This window comes from Lycorma delicatula, chromosome 1 (assembly GCF_047948215.1).
Source record: "Lycorma delicatula isolate Av1 chromosome 1, ASM4794821v1, whole genome shotgun sequence".
NCBI lineage: Eukaryota > Metazoa > Arthropoda > Insecta > Hemiptera > Fulgoridae > Lycorma > Lycorma delicatula.
The window spans coordinates 191,601,970-191,616,392 of NC_134455.1; the positions used below are offsets into that span (position 1 = coordinate 191,601,970).

Consider the following 14,423-nt stretch of genomic DNA (forward strand, 5'->3'; position numbering starts at 1 on the left):
AATAAATATATTGATACCGTAAAACAAGTTTTACGATAAATAATAATTCAATAAAAAAAATTAAATAATATCAATAGTTATTAATGAAATAGAATTTTATGTACTTTTTTTTTTTTAAATATTTGTTACCAATTAATTGATGGTGATGATTTGTTTAGCTTCCCGCGAGAAGCTTGCATCCTCACCAACCCAGCTTCACTCGCAGTTCCCACGGAAAGCCCATCAATGTTAAACACAGATTTTTTAAATTCATTTACTACTATTTTATTTAATGTAAATGTAATTCTATTACTTTTGTAATATTATTCATTCGATTGGTTCGAATATTCAGTTCAAACCCAGTGCACAGTGATAGAGACGCTCAGTTCACAATTCATTATAGTTTGTGCTTTAACCGGCAAATCGCTACTAATGATGTATAAAAATAATTTTTTTTTCAAAATTTTTCAAGATGAAATATATCAAAAACCTTCTCAGTTATGCCAAGAAACACGGGTAAAAATTTCGTTGCTATTGATCTAGTAGTTTTTTATTTATTTATCCCGAGCAAACAAAATTCCCTCCTCTTTGTATAATTGTATAAATTACTACAATCTTTAAATGAATTACGTCGATATTTTCATAATGTGATATAAAAGGTCATTAAAAATCGAATTTTTTTTTGTTAAACTTTAGTTCTTTAATTGTGTTCTCTCGTTATTCCATTTATGTAATTTTTTTTATAATCGATATTTTCAATTTTTTCTGTTGTCCAGACTGTAAGTCATAATTCTCTGCACGTGTTATATTTGTCTTTCTTGTATTTGAGGTTATTTGTAAGAAAAATACATTTTCAGTAATGGCCAAATTTCGGCCAAGAATTAAGGGAAAAGGAAAGAAGTGGAAAAAAGGTCAAAGTTCCAGTTCAAATCCGTCAACAACAAAATATCGTGAAGCGGCGAAATCAAGATTTTTTCAAGAAAATTTAGGTACGACGTAGTCATCATTGCATAATTATCAATTAAGAGTAGTCTTTAAAATCATTTAAAAAATGATTCAAAGATTCTTATTGTTGTAATAATTATACCTTAAAATAAGGGTTTCATTTGTACTATAACTTTAAGTTTTAACATTTCATCTATTGAAGAAATTAAAAGTGTCGCAGTCGTAAATCTGCGAAAAAATTTTGCTGATACTACTAACTTTTGTTTTTAATGTGTTTTAGGTGGCTCTAGTTTATTAACGTCAGAAGCATTACAAAAACATAATGCATTCATTGTTACGAGTAGCACAAACCAAAAGCCGATGGATGAAGATGTCGAAGAAGATGGATTATCATCCTTTGGAGCTTCTACTTATAAAACTGTTGACACATTCGCTTCTGATTTCAGTGGTTGCACTAACGTCTCATTTAGCAAGTAAGTCTATTTAAGGCAACTCTTTTATTATCATTTCTTTTTCTATGTTATGGGTAATCTGGAATTGTTAACATATTACAGGAAAATAAAAATTTTATATTGGGGTAAATATGAATCGCAGATTGGCATTCAATAAATTAAAAATTACAACACTTTTTTACTCTGTATTCAATAATGAGTTATATTTGTAAAGTAAAAATATTTACTTACGTATTTAAATAAAAACAACAGTATTTACTTCAATTAGATCAGGCAACAGAGCTATTTTTTTTGGTGTGTTATTAAACACTTTTGCCAATTTACTGTATTTTGATTTCATTGCCATAATAAATTATCATATAAAAGATTTTTGATAAATTTATTTAAAGTTAAATTGTAGAATTTCTTATTATATAAAAGAATATTCTTATTAAACGCCTTGCTTTCACTGAATTTAATCAGTCATTTAAATGATGTGTTGATAAAACCATTAGTAAAAGAACCGCTTACTTTGAACTGGTTTTGCATCAATCCAGTGTAACTTCAGCTAAGTATTATTCAATTTATAATTATATTATGAAATATTAAATGTTTATTACAGAACCAGTTGTCATCAAATATATGTTTGTAGATGTCTTTGTGAATATAAATATATCTCACACTGAACGTTGTGATTTTTTTATTTCTTTATTTTTACATACTATTATTTTGCACACTTTTGCAAAATACGTAAGATTTATCATTACTTCACATTTAAATATATGGTAGACATCAGTTAAGACAACTGAAATCTATTTTTTAATGTAAACTTGTTATAATACCATGTTTTACTTTAGATTATTTATTTCTCCTAAATTAAAATAAATTAAATAAAAGCACTATTTATTAGAATTAATTGTTTAGTTATACTTCATCATCATCTTTATCAGGGATGGTTATGTGACCTGATAAATCACGTACCTGTCTCAATTCTCTATTTCTAGCAAAACTTCTGAGTTTCCTGATAAATTCCAGTTCCTTTTCACCCAGTTCTATTGTAACTACTTTCCGTTTCCTCTCTTTTGTATTTTCTACTTTATATCATGTTTTAATAAACTTTTTCCATCTCATGGTGTTTTAGTCAGTTAGATTTTTATTTTAAGCTGTTTTGATAAAGTTTCTATTTCCATTCATTCTACTTTGTCTTCTCTTGTACTTCTTCATTTTTTACTATATCCAATATCTTCCATGCTCACATTTCAAATGCTTCCAGCCTTTGTTTTCCCCCATTTCTTAGTGTCCATATTTCACATTCATACAGAAGTAGTTTCAAAAATAACTTACTAAGTCTTCTTTAAATCTAACTACAAATGTCCAATATAATTGTTTCTTTCTATTGAATGTTTCCTTATTGTATTTTTTTGAATTTTGTTTTTACTTTTGCAAAATATGTATGCTGTTTTACTTTTCCAGTTCTTCCTTTATTCATTGGCTTATTGTTTCATATCATCATATTTACAATTTTATTTTTACTACATTTTAAATAAATTTTTACTTAAAATTTTATTTATTAAAATTTTTGTCCTGTATTAAATTTATTTTCTCTATCCACCCATTCTCTATTTAAAACCAGTAATTTCAGATCACTGATTAACAGAGCACATACGTAAATACCAACCCAACAATGCTACCAAATTAAATGAAAAAATTAATTATATTAAAAACATTGGAAGATGTATGATGTATAATGGCTGTAATGATAAAACTTACTTGTTTCAAAAGAGATTGTGAAGAATTGCCAAAAATTATATTGTATTTTTAATATTAGTGTTAAATAATATAAAACAGAAAAATCATTATTTAAATTCTCATAAATGTAACGGAATCTTTAAAAATAAATAAGTTTATGGAAAATTAATTGCAGGAATTAAAAAGTTAAATTTTTAAAGCTTCCATTTCATTTAGCCTGAATATGTTTAATGAAGTTTTAATTGGAAAACAAAGGTTAAATCTTACTTTTGTAAAATTTACGTGAGTGAAAATGACTTATATTACATTTATAATAAAATTTATTTTATATTTTTGGAGGCGTTTTTTTTTAATCTGATAGAAAAAATATCATTGTTACCCAGATCAATCTTTGTTAAGATAATTTGAGTTACACTGTGACTGGTGGCTAAGCCTGAATATATGTAATGACTTTTTGATTGGGATGAGACAGATTGTGGGCGTTATACAATCTCTTTCCAAATGTTGTTGGTTTGCGGGACACCTCTTGGGTACACCCTAATAAATATGTGACGGAATTTCTTTCTGGCCAAGGTGCCTTTAGGAGGGACAGACTGCAGAAATTCGGCCTGGTAGATTCTGAGATGTGTCCTCAGTGTGGACAATTGGACAACACTTACCATGTTCTTTATGAGTGCTTGAAATAAGAGTTAATGCGCACGGAGACCATCTGTCAGCTTGATCTTATCAGATTGGCGTTTGATCTCCGTGTAAATTGGAGGAGCCAGGCCGAATGGTTAATAGTGGAGAGTTTTGTAATATACTTAGCAAAGGAAAGGATTGCTGAGGGGATCTAAAGCCCTGCTTGGATTTCTTTTTTATTCTATTTTTGTTGATGTTATATTTTATAAATTATATTTTTGTTGTTCTTGCCCTTTTTTTTTGTCTTGTTTCAATGTTACTGTGTTGTTATTGTTCCGTGTGATATTATTATGTTTTGTGTTGAACTCACTTTACCTTCTATGAGTAGGTAGTTCAATTCCTTTGTTAGGTATTTTCAGTGTTGCTTAAGACTCTGTGAGATGTGTTTTGTTTTGAGTTAACTAGTAGTACACTAATGGGAATGTCACTTGTGAAATTCGCATCAGTAGCATCCTGGCAAGGTGGACTGGAATATGTCAAAAGCTTAAAGCCCATAAGGGCTCTGAACAGAGGGGGTGGCAGAGTGTTTTTTCTCCTACGGGGTCAGGATATACTGATTTAAAATTATTTTAAAGCAGTACACTAATAATAGTCTATTTAACCTTTTCAGATCATGTAGCCTTGGAACTGGTCATGTACGGCATCAGTTTTAAAACACTGTTACAAAATCATTTTATATAATATCTAAGTTTGTTATTTTTTTTTTTATATTCACAAAGGAATCAGTTTTATTACACAATTTGAACGACGTTTATACAATGTAAAATGTTTTATTTAGACTAGAAAGAATATGACCATTTTTTCCTCAGAAATGTGCTTGTGTATGTGTGACTTTATAATGTGGCATTATAATTGCTGTGAGGATTACGGATTTATTTATTATTTACAATTATAGCTTATCTTACTAGCAACATATCGATGTATTGAAACACATAATAAATTATGATATACGGCATACAAAAAAAAAGAAGGAATTTGTGGTCATAAATACGTCACTTTTACTTGAGGTCTATAAATATCATATTTATAAAACGGGGATTTTTATAAAACGTAGTTTTCTGAATCTACTTTCACTTATAAAAAACGCGATAGAAATGCGCAAAAAAAATTCTGCAATTAAATTATTATAGTTTTTGTTCTGTTATCAATTTTTATGATGTTGCAGGCATAAAAAATATCCAATTGTAACGGTTTTTTTGGTCAGAATCTGTTAAATCTCTTTAATATACTGTAATTTTTTGAAATTTTTTTCACCGGAGGGTAGCATAAGACTATGAAGGGAGGCAATCAGATACCAACATATTTTCACGGAGCGCTAACCAACCGCAGATCATTGTGATGGGAAAAGGTTAAAAAAAAGTTAAATTATCTTATAAAAAAAAATCTGTTTTTTATACAGATCTAAGTTTTAGTCTGATGAGATGAAATTTTGCACATTAGCAGTTCTAAACAAGAGGAAAATTCTTATCTACATTTTACCTTAAAAACTACCCCCATCCCCTTTTCCAGCTTATGAAGCAAAATATTAATGTGCAGTTTTTTGGTTTTCAGTCTTTCATGAATATTTCAAAAACAGTGAGGAAATTGACTGAAATGGAAAGTGGTCTTCTGAAAGCCCATAAAATTTTTTATAAAATGCAATTTTCCCAGCTCTGATAGCATTCTTAATTCCAAAGTTATTAGTAATCAAAGTTGAAAATTGGCATAGAACTGTATAGTTTTTCACCCCTTTGTGAGTGCTACCTTCCTGTAATAATGCCTCTCCCCTTCCTTCTCTTTTCCATGTCCCACATTATGGCTGGGTATATAAGACACCAGCTAGTCTCAGATGACTCTTTATTTTTAATAAATTATCGAACCAATTTATAATATCATATTGTTCTAATATACAAATTTAGTTGTTTGTTATTTAGTCATACTAAAACTTATGCTTCCATTTCAACAAATCGTTTTTTATTATTTTTTATAGAAAAACATAGGTTACAAAAAAATTGATATCATACATAAATTTTTTTTCGAGAAATGAAGAAATTATTTAATTTTGAAAGAATTTATAATTTGTGAAAATATGTATATTTCTTTATTTTGCAAGTACTACTGCACTGATTTTGATAAATCTTTTTTTATTTTCTTCATTTTTTTAATAGAAAAAACTTTTTTTTTAGGCTGCATTTTTATAAGTACACATGAAAAGCCATGGGTAGGAGCTAGTATGTAATCTAATTAAATAATCAAATAACATTGAAATGCATAGACAAATAAATATTGTAGTGGTCTGTTTTCACAAAAAAATAATGTAACTACTGTTGACACATTCACATAAACGAGTTTAGTTAACAAACTGATGGTCTGCTGATTTGTTACATGGTACATTATCACATCAAAACAATATTTCTTACTACTGAAAGCAGGCTTGTATGTGGCATGTTTTACTTGTATCTTTTAGTGGCATCTTTATATTTAATTTAGAATGTTTGTGTGTTTGTTAATGTGAACTAATGTTTGCTTAAAACTTAAAATTGCTGAGATAATCTGAATTATTCTTGTGTACCCCTGAAATTATTGAATTTTGAAGATGGTTTTAAATATAAATTTATCCATAACCAGCTTAATTAGAGCATGTATTTTGCACTCTTTTTTTTTGTAGTAATGTAATAGCCTCTGACTAGCAGGTAGTCTAAGTGGTAGCTATATTTTTCCTACAAATAAGATTTAGAAATTTACTGAATTTTATGTATCAAAATTGAATTAACTGATCGTGAGGTATTAGTGATCTGTGGAAAATTCATTTGCTTCAAAATTTTTATTGGTACACAGAGGCCCTACTATTTAAGGTTAAATCAATGTAATATAAAATCAAACTGAAAAAAAAACTACAAAAAAAATTTCTTAGTTAAGAAACTTTACAAGTAAGTTAAGTAAAAAAAAAAAAGTTGTTAAGATTACTTTGAGAATGATTTAAACATTTAGTTTTTCAAGAAACTATAAAAGTTAATAATTTTTGTTGGCTGATGAGTAATAACTTTTTGTAGTTAGAACAATCTATGTAGATTCATAATATAGTCTGATTTAAGTTATGCCTGTATATCTCTACACCATTATCTATTTTCATTTTACTTGTGCATTATTAAAAGGAAAGTTCCAGCCTTATTTTAATAAAACTGACGTAATGATTTACTGGCTCAGAATTTTGTGATTCAGCTAGAAAAAAATTCATGAAAATTTAAGCAGATATTTTAAACATCTGACTTTTTTCAGTTTTTCTCTTACTCTAGAAAAATCAAAGCAGGGTCCTTTTTTTCATTTATGGAAACAGTTTTTTTTTTGTGACTTAGTTGCAAAATATATTAAATAAAATACTTTATTTAATAAAGTATCTCAGGTGCAAGAGTTAAAAAAACAAAATTTAAAACAATTTTTAGAATTTTGATGTACCTGAGTTTTTTCTGTTATCTACCTGTTATCTGAAGGAACATCAAGCAATTTAGCTTGTTGATTTATATATAAAGGTTTATCTTTTTTGTGAGCTTATTTATAGTTAATTCAGTTACTTTTATATTTCTCATATGAAGTTTTGTTTGTTATTGTTTAATTTTAATGAATTTATAATTTACTTAACATTTTGAAAGATCTTTTGTTTAGACTGATAATATTAATGGATTTCTGCTAAAGACATTTAAGTAAAAGTTAAAAAAATCTTCATTTGCATTTCTGAATTTATTATTTTTTTTCCTCTTTTGTTACAGGTTAATTAATGATTTTGACCCAAATTCTGCAATTCAGAAAGAAAAGCTTGCTATACTTGCTGCTGTTGCAGAAGTAATTAAGAGTAGTGGGGGTACTGAAAATAACACTGAATATTTTGGTGCTCTGGTATGTTGTAACCATTTCTGTTTTTTATTAATTATTTTTTTCTATGTTAACTGTTTACTTTTAAATCGGTTCTTAATATTTATTGAATTTCTGTGCTTTTTTTTTTTTTAATAAATATTAAAATAACTTAATATTATTTTTTTAAATTAATATTTTTAAATCCCCTATAATAATTTTTAAAATTATAGAATGAAGTACTCAATAATTATAAAAATAAAACAACACAAAAATAGTAGCATTAAAAAAAAAACTTGACTTGAACAGATAATCAACTAACTAAAAAAAAAGTAGTTTACTCTTTTTGCCTTTTTGTAAATGTATAACCGAGGATGTATGGGGTGGTGGGAAGTTTCTTAATGCTAGTTTTTTAAGGATAGGTGTAGCTTACCTTCTATTGATCTTAAATGGCTGTGGATTCTTACATGTTCAAAGCACAGCAGCTATATGCACCTCAATGTCTGGTTGTTTATTCACAACATATCAGGGGTGATCATTTCAAATGCTGACTGAACAACATCTTGGAGCTGCTTGTTTTGATGGTATCTGCATTTTCAGATCTCTCTTTTACAAAACCTCTCAGTGTATTGTCAAGTTTGGTGAGATTGGGGCTTCTTGTTGGCCAAGGCAATGGAGCCAGTAACTTTTCTGACCCGTGTGTGATCCAGTGATTCGGGAAAATTTCATTGAAGTGTCTGTGTACATTCAAAGCGAAATGTGCTGGAGTACTGTCTTGTTGAAATGTAGTGATATCAGCAGTCTCTTTTGCCAATAATTCTGGAAGCAACCACTTGTCGATCATTCTCAGATAACTGTGTTGATTAACTGTGCCAATGAAAAAATAAGGACCATAGGAGAGTTCAGCTGTCAACCCAGCTCTGGGATAGTATACAGTCCTAGGTGGCAGGTGGCAGAATTTTATGTCGTGGGTTTGAAGAAACTTGTTTCACAATATCAGAAATGTTTGGAATAGAATGGTAATTATGTCGAAAAATAAAGTAAATATGTAAGCATGTGAAACCATTAAAAAATTTTTCATTTTTTCAACTGTTCTCATTTTGTAATTGGTCAGCCCTTATTTTTTTGACCATGTCTTGTATTTTACACTTACTCGTATGTCTGAAGATATTTATTGATACTATTAAATTTGAATGAAACTGAATGAAGACTACACTTCATTTACACTCATACATGTCATCCTCTGAAGTAATATCTGAACGGTAATTTCCAGAGGCTAAACAGGAAAAGAAAGAAAGGTCCGTGGTAAGACATATTGCTTGTCGATTTACTCCACAAATGTTGCACCATGAATGCTACATTTTCTCATAGTTCTTGGATACCGTGGAAGCTGTTTACAGGAACAAAAGGCTCTGTCTTTTCAGTCAGAAATGTGGTTCTCTTTCACAACAATGCCAGGTATCAGACATCATACAGGGTAACTGTAAGCCCCCTGTGCAGTCCAAATTTATCCCGTGCAATTTTCTTTTGTCTGGGGCATTGAAGGAGACCCTGGGAGGACATCAGTTCCAGAGTGACAACAAAGTAGAGGAGTTTCTTATATCAAATCATTAAAATAATTTGTAGTTTATTACTGTCAGCTGCATTGTATTTTTTTACTTAATTTTATTTATTTTTCATGATATTTTAAAATATTGGCAAGGCTGTTAAAATTGTAATGTTTTTATCTGTGGTTGTTGGTAGTGAAATTTATTTATAATGTTTCTTTTATTCCAGATTTTTATTTTTCAATAAACCTTTTTTGAAATGTAAACAACTGGAAACAAAACTCGTAAAAACCTTTCACATGCCTTACAAAAAAAAATTACAGCCTATGAAAACCATTAAAAACAAACACAATATTTACGCCCACTTGCAAATTTTTTTAAAAGAACTTTAAATTTAGCTCCAATGATGAAATTAAACTAATAAAATTTATGGCTGAATTTAAACAACAAACAAATAAATTTTTGTTACTGTTTGATTACAAAAAATATTTTCAAAATGTATAGAAAACCAGCAATAACAAATACCCATTCATAAAACCTTAAACCACCCAACTTCATATAAACTACTTGCTTTTAGAAATTAAATTCGCTGACTGCTTAGCACATCCATGTTATTGAAAGATCTTACATATGTAGGCAAAAAAATAAAAAAATTCATAACACATTCAAACATACATAATAGCACACTTAGCAATTTAATTCTTAATAAATACATTGCAGTAAATATCTTTCAGAATAAATAAAAATTATGATAAATGAAAAATATGTTACATTAACATATTCAGAGAAATGGCTCATAATTTTACTGAAGTTAGATAATATGAACCTTTCAAACCAAGCAATAAAACAAAAAACCAATTAACGTACAAATTAGTAGTCATGATGCTAAATAATGTTTCTAGAATTAATAAACTTACTTCTCTAACTATACAACATTCTTTGATAGATAAGCAGGATGCAATTTCAATCAGAGATGTAGTAACATTTAACAAATTATAGACTGAATTATGGTAAAAAAGTGAAATGGCATTAGTAGGGAGATAACCTATCACATGACTCCTATCTTTTATTGAGAGTTAAAGTTTTACATGTCATCACAAAATCTGTAATAAAAATTTTATTTCTGCTACAGACCGATAAAAATCCTGTGATTTGTTCCAAATTTAACTTGATTTTCAGTAATATAATTTTTGTTATGCCTATTGGGTTTATTTTTTCTTTTTATCCAGATATTTAAAAAGTTATATTTAGTTGTAGTTAAAATTTATGTTCATTTTATTGTACTTTACATACTTTTTGTAATAATTTTGATTACAAAAAAAATTTTTGAGTCATAGATAGTTGTCATTGTGGGAAATGTCCTTAATCTTTACAAACTGAGAAAAATTGATTTGATTAATGAGTTTATTTCCTGAGAATGGCAATTTGTAGACATCACCTCAAGTCTTCCTTCACGTATGGTGTTCTTGAGGAGCACTAAAATTAATTATGCAAGCAATTGTTTTCCACTGCATTTTTTAAGAAGAAATTATTAATCTGAAAAAAAAATCATTAATCTTAATATAACATAACGTATGTTAAATTTGTAATCCATTGTGTTGTAGGACAGTTATACTATTGTTTATTTCCTTTAGATGGCCATGTTAGAGAATGGTGAATTAGAAGAGATGGCTGTGTCTGCAATCCTGTCATTATTGTCTATGGGGATTAAAGGTGTTCCACAGGCAGTTCTTCGACTTCGTTTCTCTCAATGTGCAAAAGTCTTTCTTGCTGTTCTTATGAAATTCTCTGAGTCTCAGAACAATGTTATTTTTCGTGCAGTAAGTTTTTATATTTATATTTTATGTATTAAATCTAAAAAAAATTAATTTTAAAATGTTTGAATTAATGTTGCAAAAATTCAAAGGTGAGTTTTGAAATTGATTTTAGAAATATGTATATTTCTCTACTGAATTTAGAAAGCCTTATTTCATTTTACCCTGAACTAAGATATTATATAGCACCCAGGATTACAGTATTACTGTAATCTTTCAAAGTAAATAAAACTGTTAGTATTTTTTAGGTTTTTGTTCATGTTGGTTGATGATTTAAAATTATTTTATCTTTAAACTTCAACTTTTTTAACGTTTCTCTTCAAACTTCTTGGCCATCTTCGGTCACCAAAGATCGCTAAATGATTCACTTAAAATGACCACAAGACTGACTGAAAAAAATTAATGATTTGAGTTTTAAAAACTCTATATTCAGTAAATGTGCTTCAGTTTGTCATTTAAAAATTCAATTTTAAAATAAAATAATTAAAACTATCTTATAGATCATCTGTGGCCAACCTGTGGCATGTGTGCCACGGGTCATGGTGAGTGATCCTGCACCACCAGGGTTATAGAAATAAAAACATTTTTGGAATTACAACTTTGGACAGAAATTAAAATCTGCCATATTTTGAAAACATAACAGAAACAATAATAATACTCTACATCTACTCTACTAATAATTACTTTGTTTTCAGTAGGATTTTCAGACTACATTTAATATAAACATTGTTTAGTTATGACTGATTGTAAATTAACACTTACGAGTCACCAGTATCTATCATTTTTATTTCCTTTTAATTGTTATATTTGTGTTGCTATACAATGTTGCCAGGCATGTCTGGTAGACAGTGCTAGTAATATGGGTGCCCAATAGATTTGACAACTTGCTGTTGTCTTGGGTAACCTGCACAGTAGTCGAATGAACTCAATCTTAGATCAGATTTACGTGAATTTTACTTTTACTTTCATGTGTTGTTTAAATTTTTCTCGTATTATGTCTTAAGTAAGCCATCTACTTCAAAACAAAAATATCATGAAGATATTGCCCCCCCATGAATTCAATAATGTGGGAGGAACTCTTTTTGTTTACTAATAAAAATATATATCAAAACCAGTTTGTTTGATTTGTGGTGCTAGTGTAGCAGTACAAAAAAAATGTAACTTGTAGTGTCATTTCAAGTAAAACCATGACAATTTTAATAAACATATCCTCTTGGTTCATCTTTGAGGACTGAATTCATTAACAAAAAAAATAATCCTTAATGGTTTTTCAAAAAAAAATAAATTAATTAATGTCAGTGGTCAAAGCTTAATAAAAATTTCTTTACTTCTAGTGTGAAAATAGAAACCTTACTCTGATGGGGAAGAAATGATCAAAACTAGTCTGAAGGTCTTTGCTAATTACACTTCGGCACAAAATATGAAATATGTTACCTGTGTACCTGTAACTATATGAATAAAAGTTATTTTGAACAGGAAAGTTTTTAATTTTTGTTTTTGCCTGATGTGATATTTAGGTAATATTTAAAAAATAAGTTTGTTAAGAAAATTATCAAATAAGATGTAAGTATAGTCTTAAATAAGCTTAAAGATAAAGGAAAGGTAAGAGGGTGAAAAGAACTTGGTCATGAAAGTGGCACTCTTAAGATTCAACGCTCAAAAAGTGGCACCTTATTGAAAAAAGTTGGTCACAGATGTTATAGATCATGTGAAAGGAAGTATGTATTAAAAGTTTAACATTTAGCTGATTATTAATGTTTAGATTATCAGTTAAATTTTAAAATTGTTACAATTATAATTTTAAATTGTAATTATAACCATTATTGTCATATGAATTAAAGACAAGAATTATAGTGATTGTAGGTTAAGCAATAAGTGACCAAAACTTGTTTAATCATTTTAAAAATCAACTTGAACCAGTTGATAACCTGAGCTCAGTAAGGCCATCAGAATTTGTATTCTTCTCAAAAAACGTCAATGAAGTTGTGAATCCTAATTGTCATTTAAGAATCTACACTTCAATTAGCTTATGCCATAATATTCCAACTGAAAAAATAGAATGTGTAAAATTGTGACAAATTTTGTTTCTTATGTCACAGTAGTAAGATCATTGTGTTATGCTCTATCAGCAGCTGTGAAAACATACCAGTGATGATAACAGTTTATGAGACCATAGTAGAAGACTATGAAAGACCATAGTAGATGATGAAAAATAGTTTTATAGCAATGATGTTGAAATTGAAGTTTATTCTATGAGTTGGATAAATCTCACCAAAACAGAAAAAAAACAACTTCAATCAAAGTCAACTTTCTTGTTGACATCTTGGTAGTAAAAGTCAGTCATTGTGAAGTTTTGCCTAGATATACTGTAAACCAAGATGATATGATGTTAGGAGGAAGGGGCCTAACCCACCGGGTTAGTCTAGTGGTGAACGTGTCTTCCCAAATCAGCTGATTTGGAAGTCGAGAGTTCCAGCGTTCATGCACATTTTATGTATTTTTTATTTGATTATTAAATTTTTTTTTTAAACTAGCTTCTTTCAAGTCCTAGTAAAGTCAGTTATTTTTACATGGATTTGAATACTAGATTGTGGATACCGGTGTTCTTTGGTGGTTGGGTTTCAATTAACCACACATCTCAGGAATGGTCTTACGGAGACTGTACAAGACTATACACTTCATTCACACTCATACACTCATTCATCCTATGAAGTATTATCTGAACAGTAATTACTGGAGGCTAAACAGGAAAAAGAGAAAATGAGGATGGGCCTGAACTTCGATGAGGCAAATCTTGGCTGCTACATTACTATATCATGCTTATGCATTTGTGCATTCAATCTTAATCTGTAAGCTTTGCCAAAAAATGGGACAATTATTCTTCAGAGAACAATCTTGGGATCTTGTTACTCTTGTAATGTTTTTGCCATTTTCAGGAGTTACCATCATGATCAGTTTTGTCTGCAATCTTTTGATTTTAGCATGCACTTAATATGAAATCTTTCCTGTAAAATCTGTTGGTTTAAGTATTTGTAAATGATAAATCTGTTGGTAGAAGTATATTTACATATTAACTTGTTTTATTCATGTTACATGTTATTTTAATTTTTGTTAAATTTTATTTGTAATGTTTAGATTTTAACGTGCTTGTCTGTATTGCTCCGATCACAAGAACTGAATGTTTGGAAAGATGCTTCAACTGTAAAAGTATTTGATACTATACTTCTGTTTACAGTTCATTCTAAACCTAAGGTAATTATTTTTATTATACTTTTTTATCTCTATGTAGTATTCTATGCTGTTTTTATTTCAGTTGCTATATTTTGATGGAATAGTTGAAATAATTAAAGCAGATTTGGATGATGATTATTTTAAGTTTTAAATCTCTTTTTTTTCATTTTTTATGTAAACTGCAAAAATAAAATACAAATGTTAAACTCTGAATTGAT

The 14,423-nt window shown here is 28.7% G+C and overlaps 1 protein-coding gene across 1 annotated transcript in view; it reads left to right on the forward strand.

Annotated features, from left to right (window-relative positions):
* The first annotated feature begins 762 nt into the window (after positions 1-762).
* Positions 763-14,423, forward strand: part of LOC142326628 (RRP12-like protein) — a 95,345-nt gene continuing 81,684 nt past the window's right edge. The window contains exons 1-5 of the mRNA XM_075369225.1: positions 763-968; positions 1,205-1,397; positions 7,532-7,658; positions 10,795-10,980; positions 14,110-14,226. Coding sequence (XP_075225340.1) covers positions 839-968; positions 1,205-1,397; positions 7,532-7,658; positions 10,795-10,980; positions 14,110-14,226 — 753 coding nt within the window. The 5' untranslated portion in view covers positions 763-838. The remainder of the gene's footprint in view (positions 969-1,204; positions 1,398-7,531; positions 7,659-10,794; positions 10,981-14,109; positions 14,227-14,423) is intronic.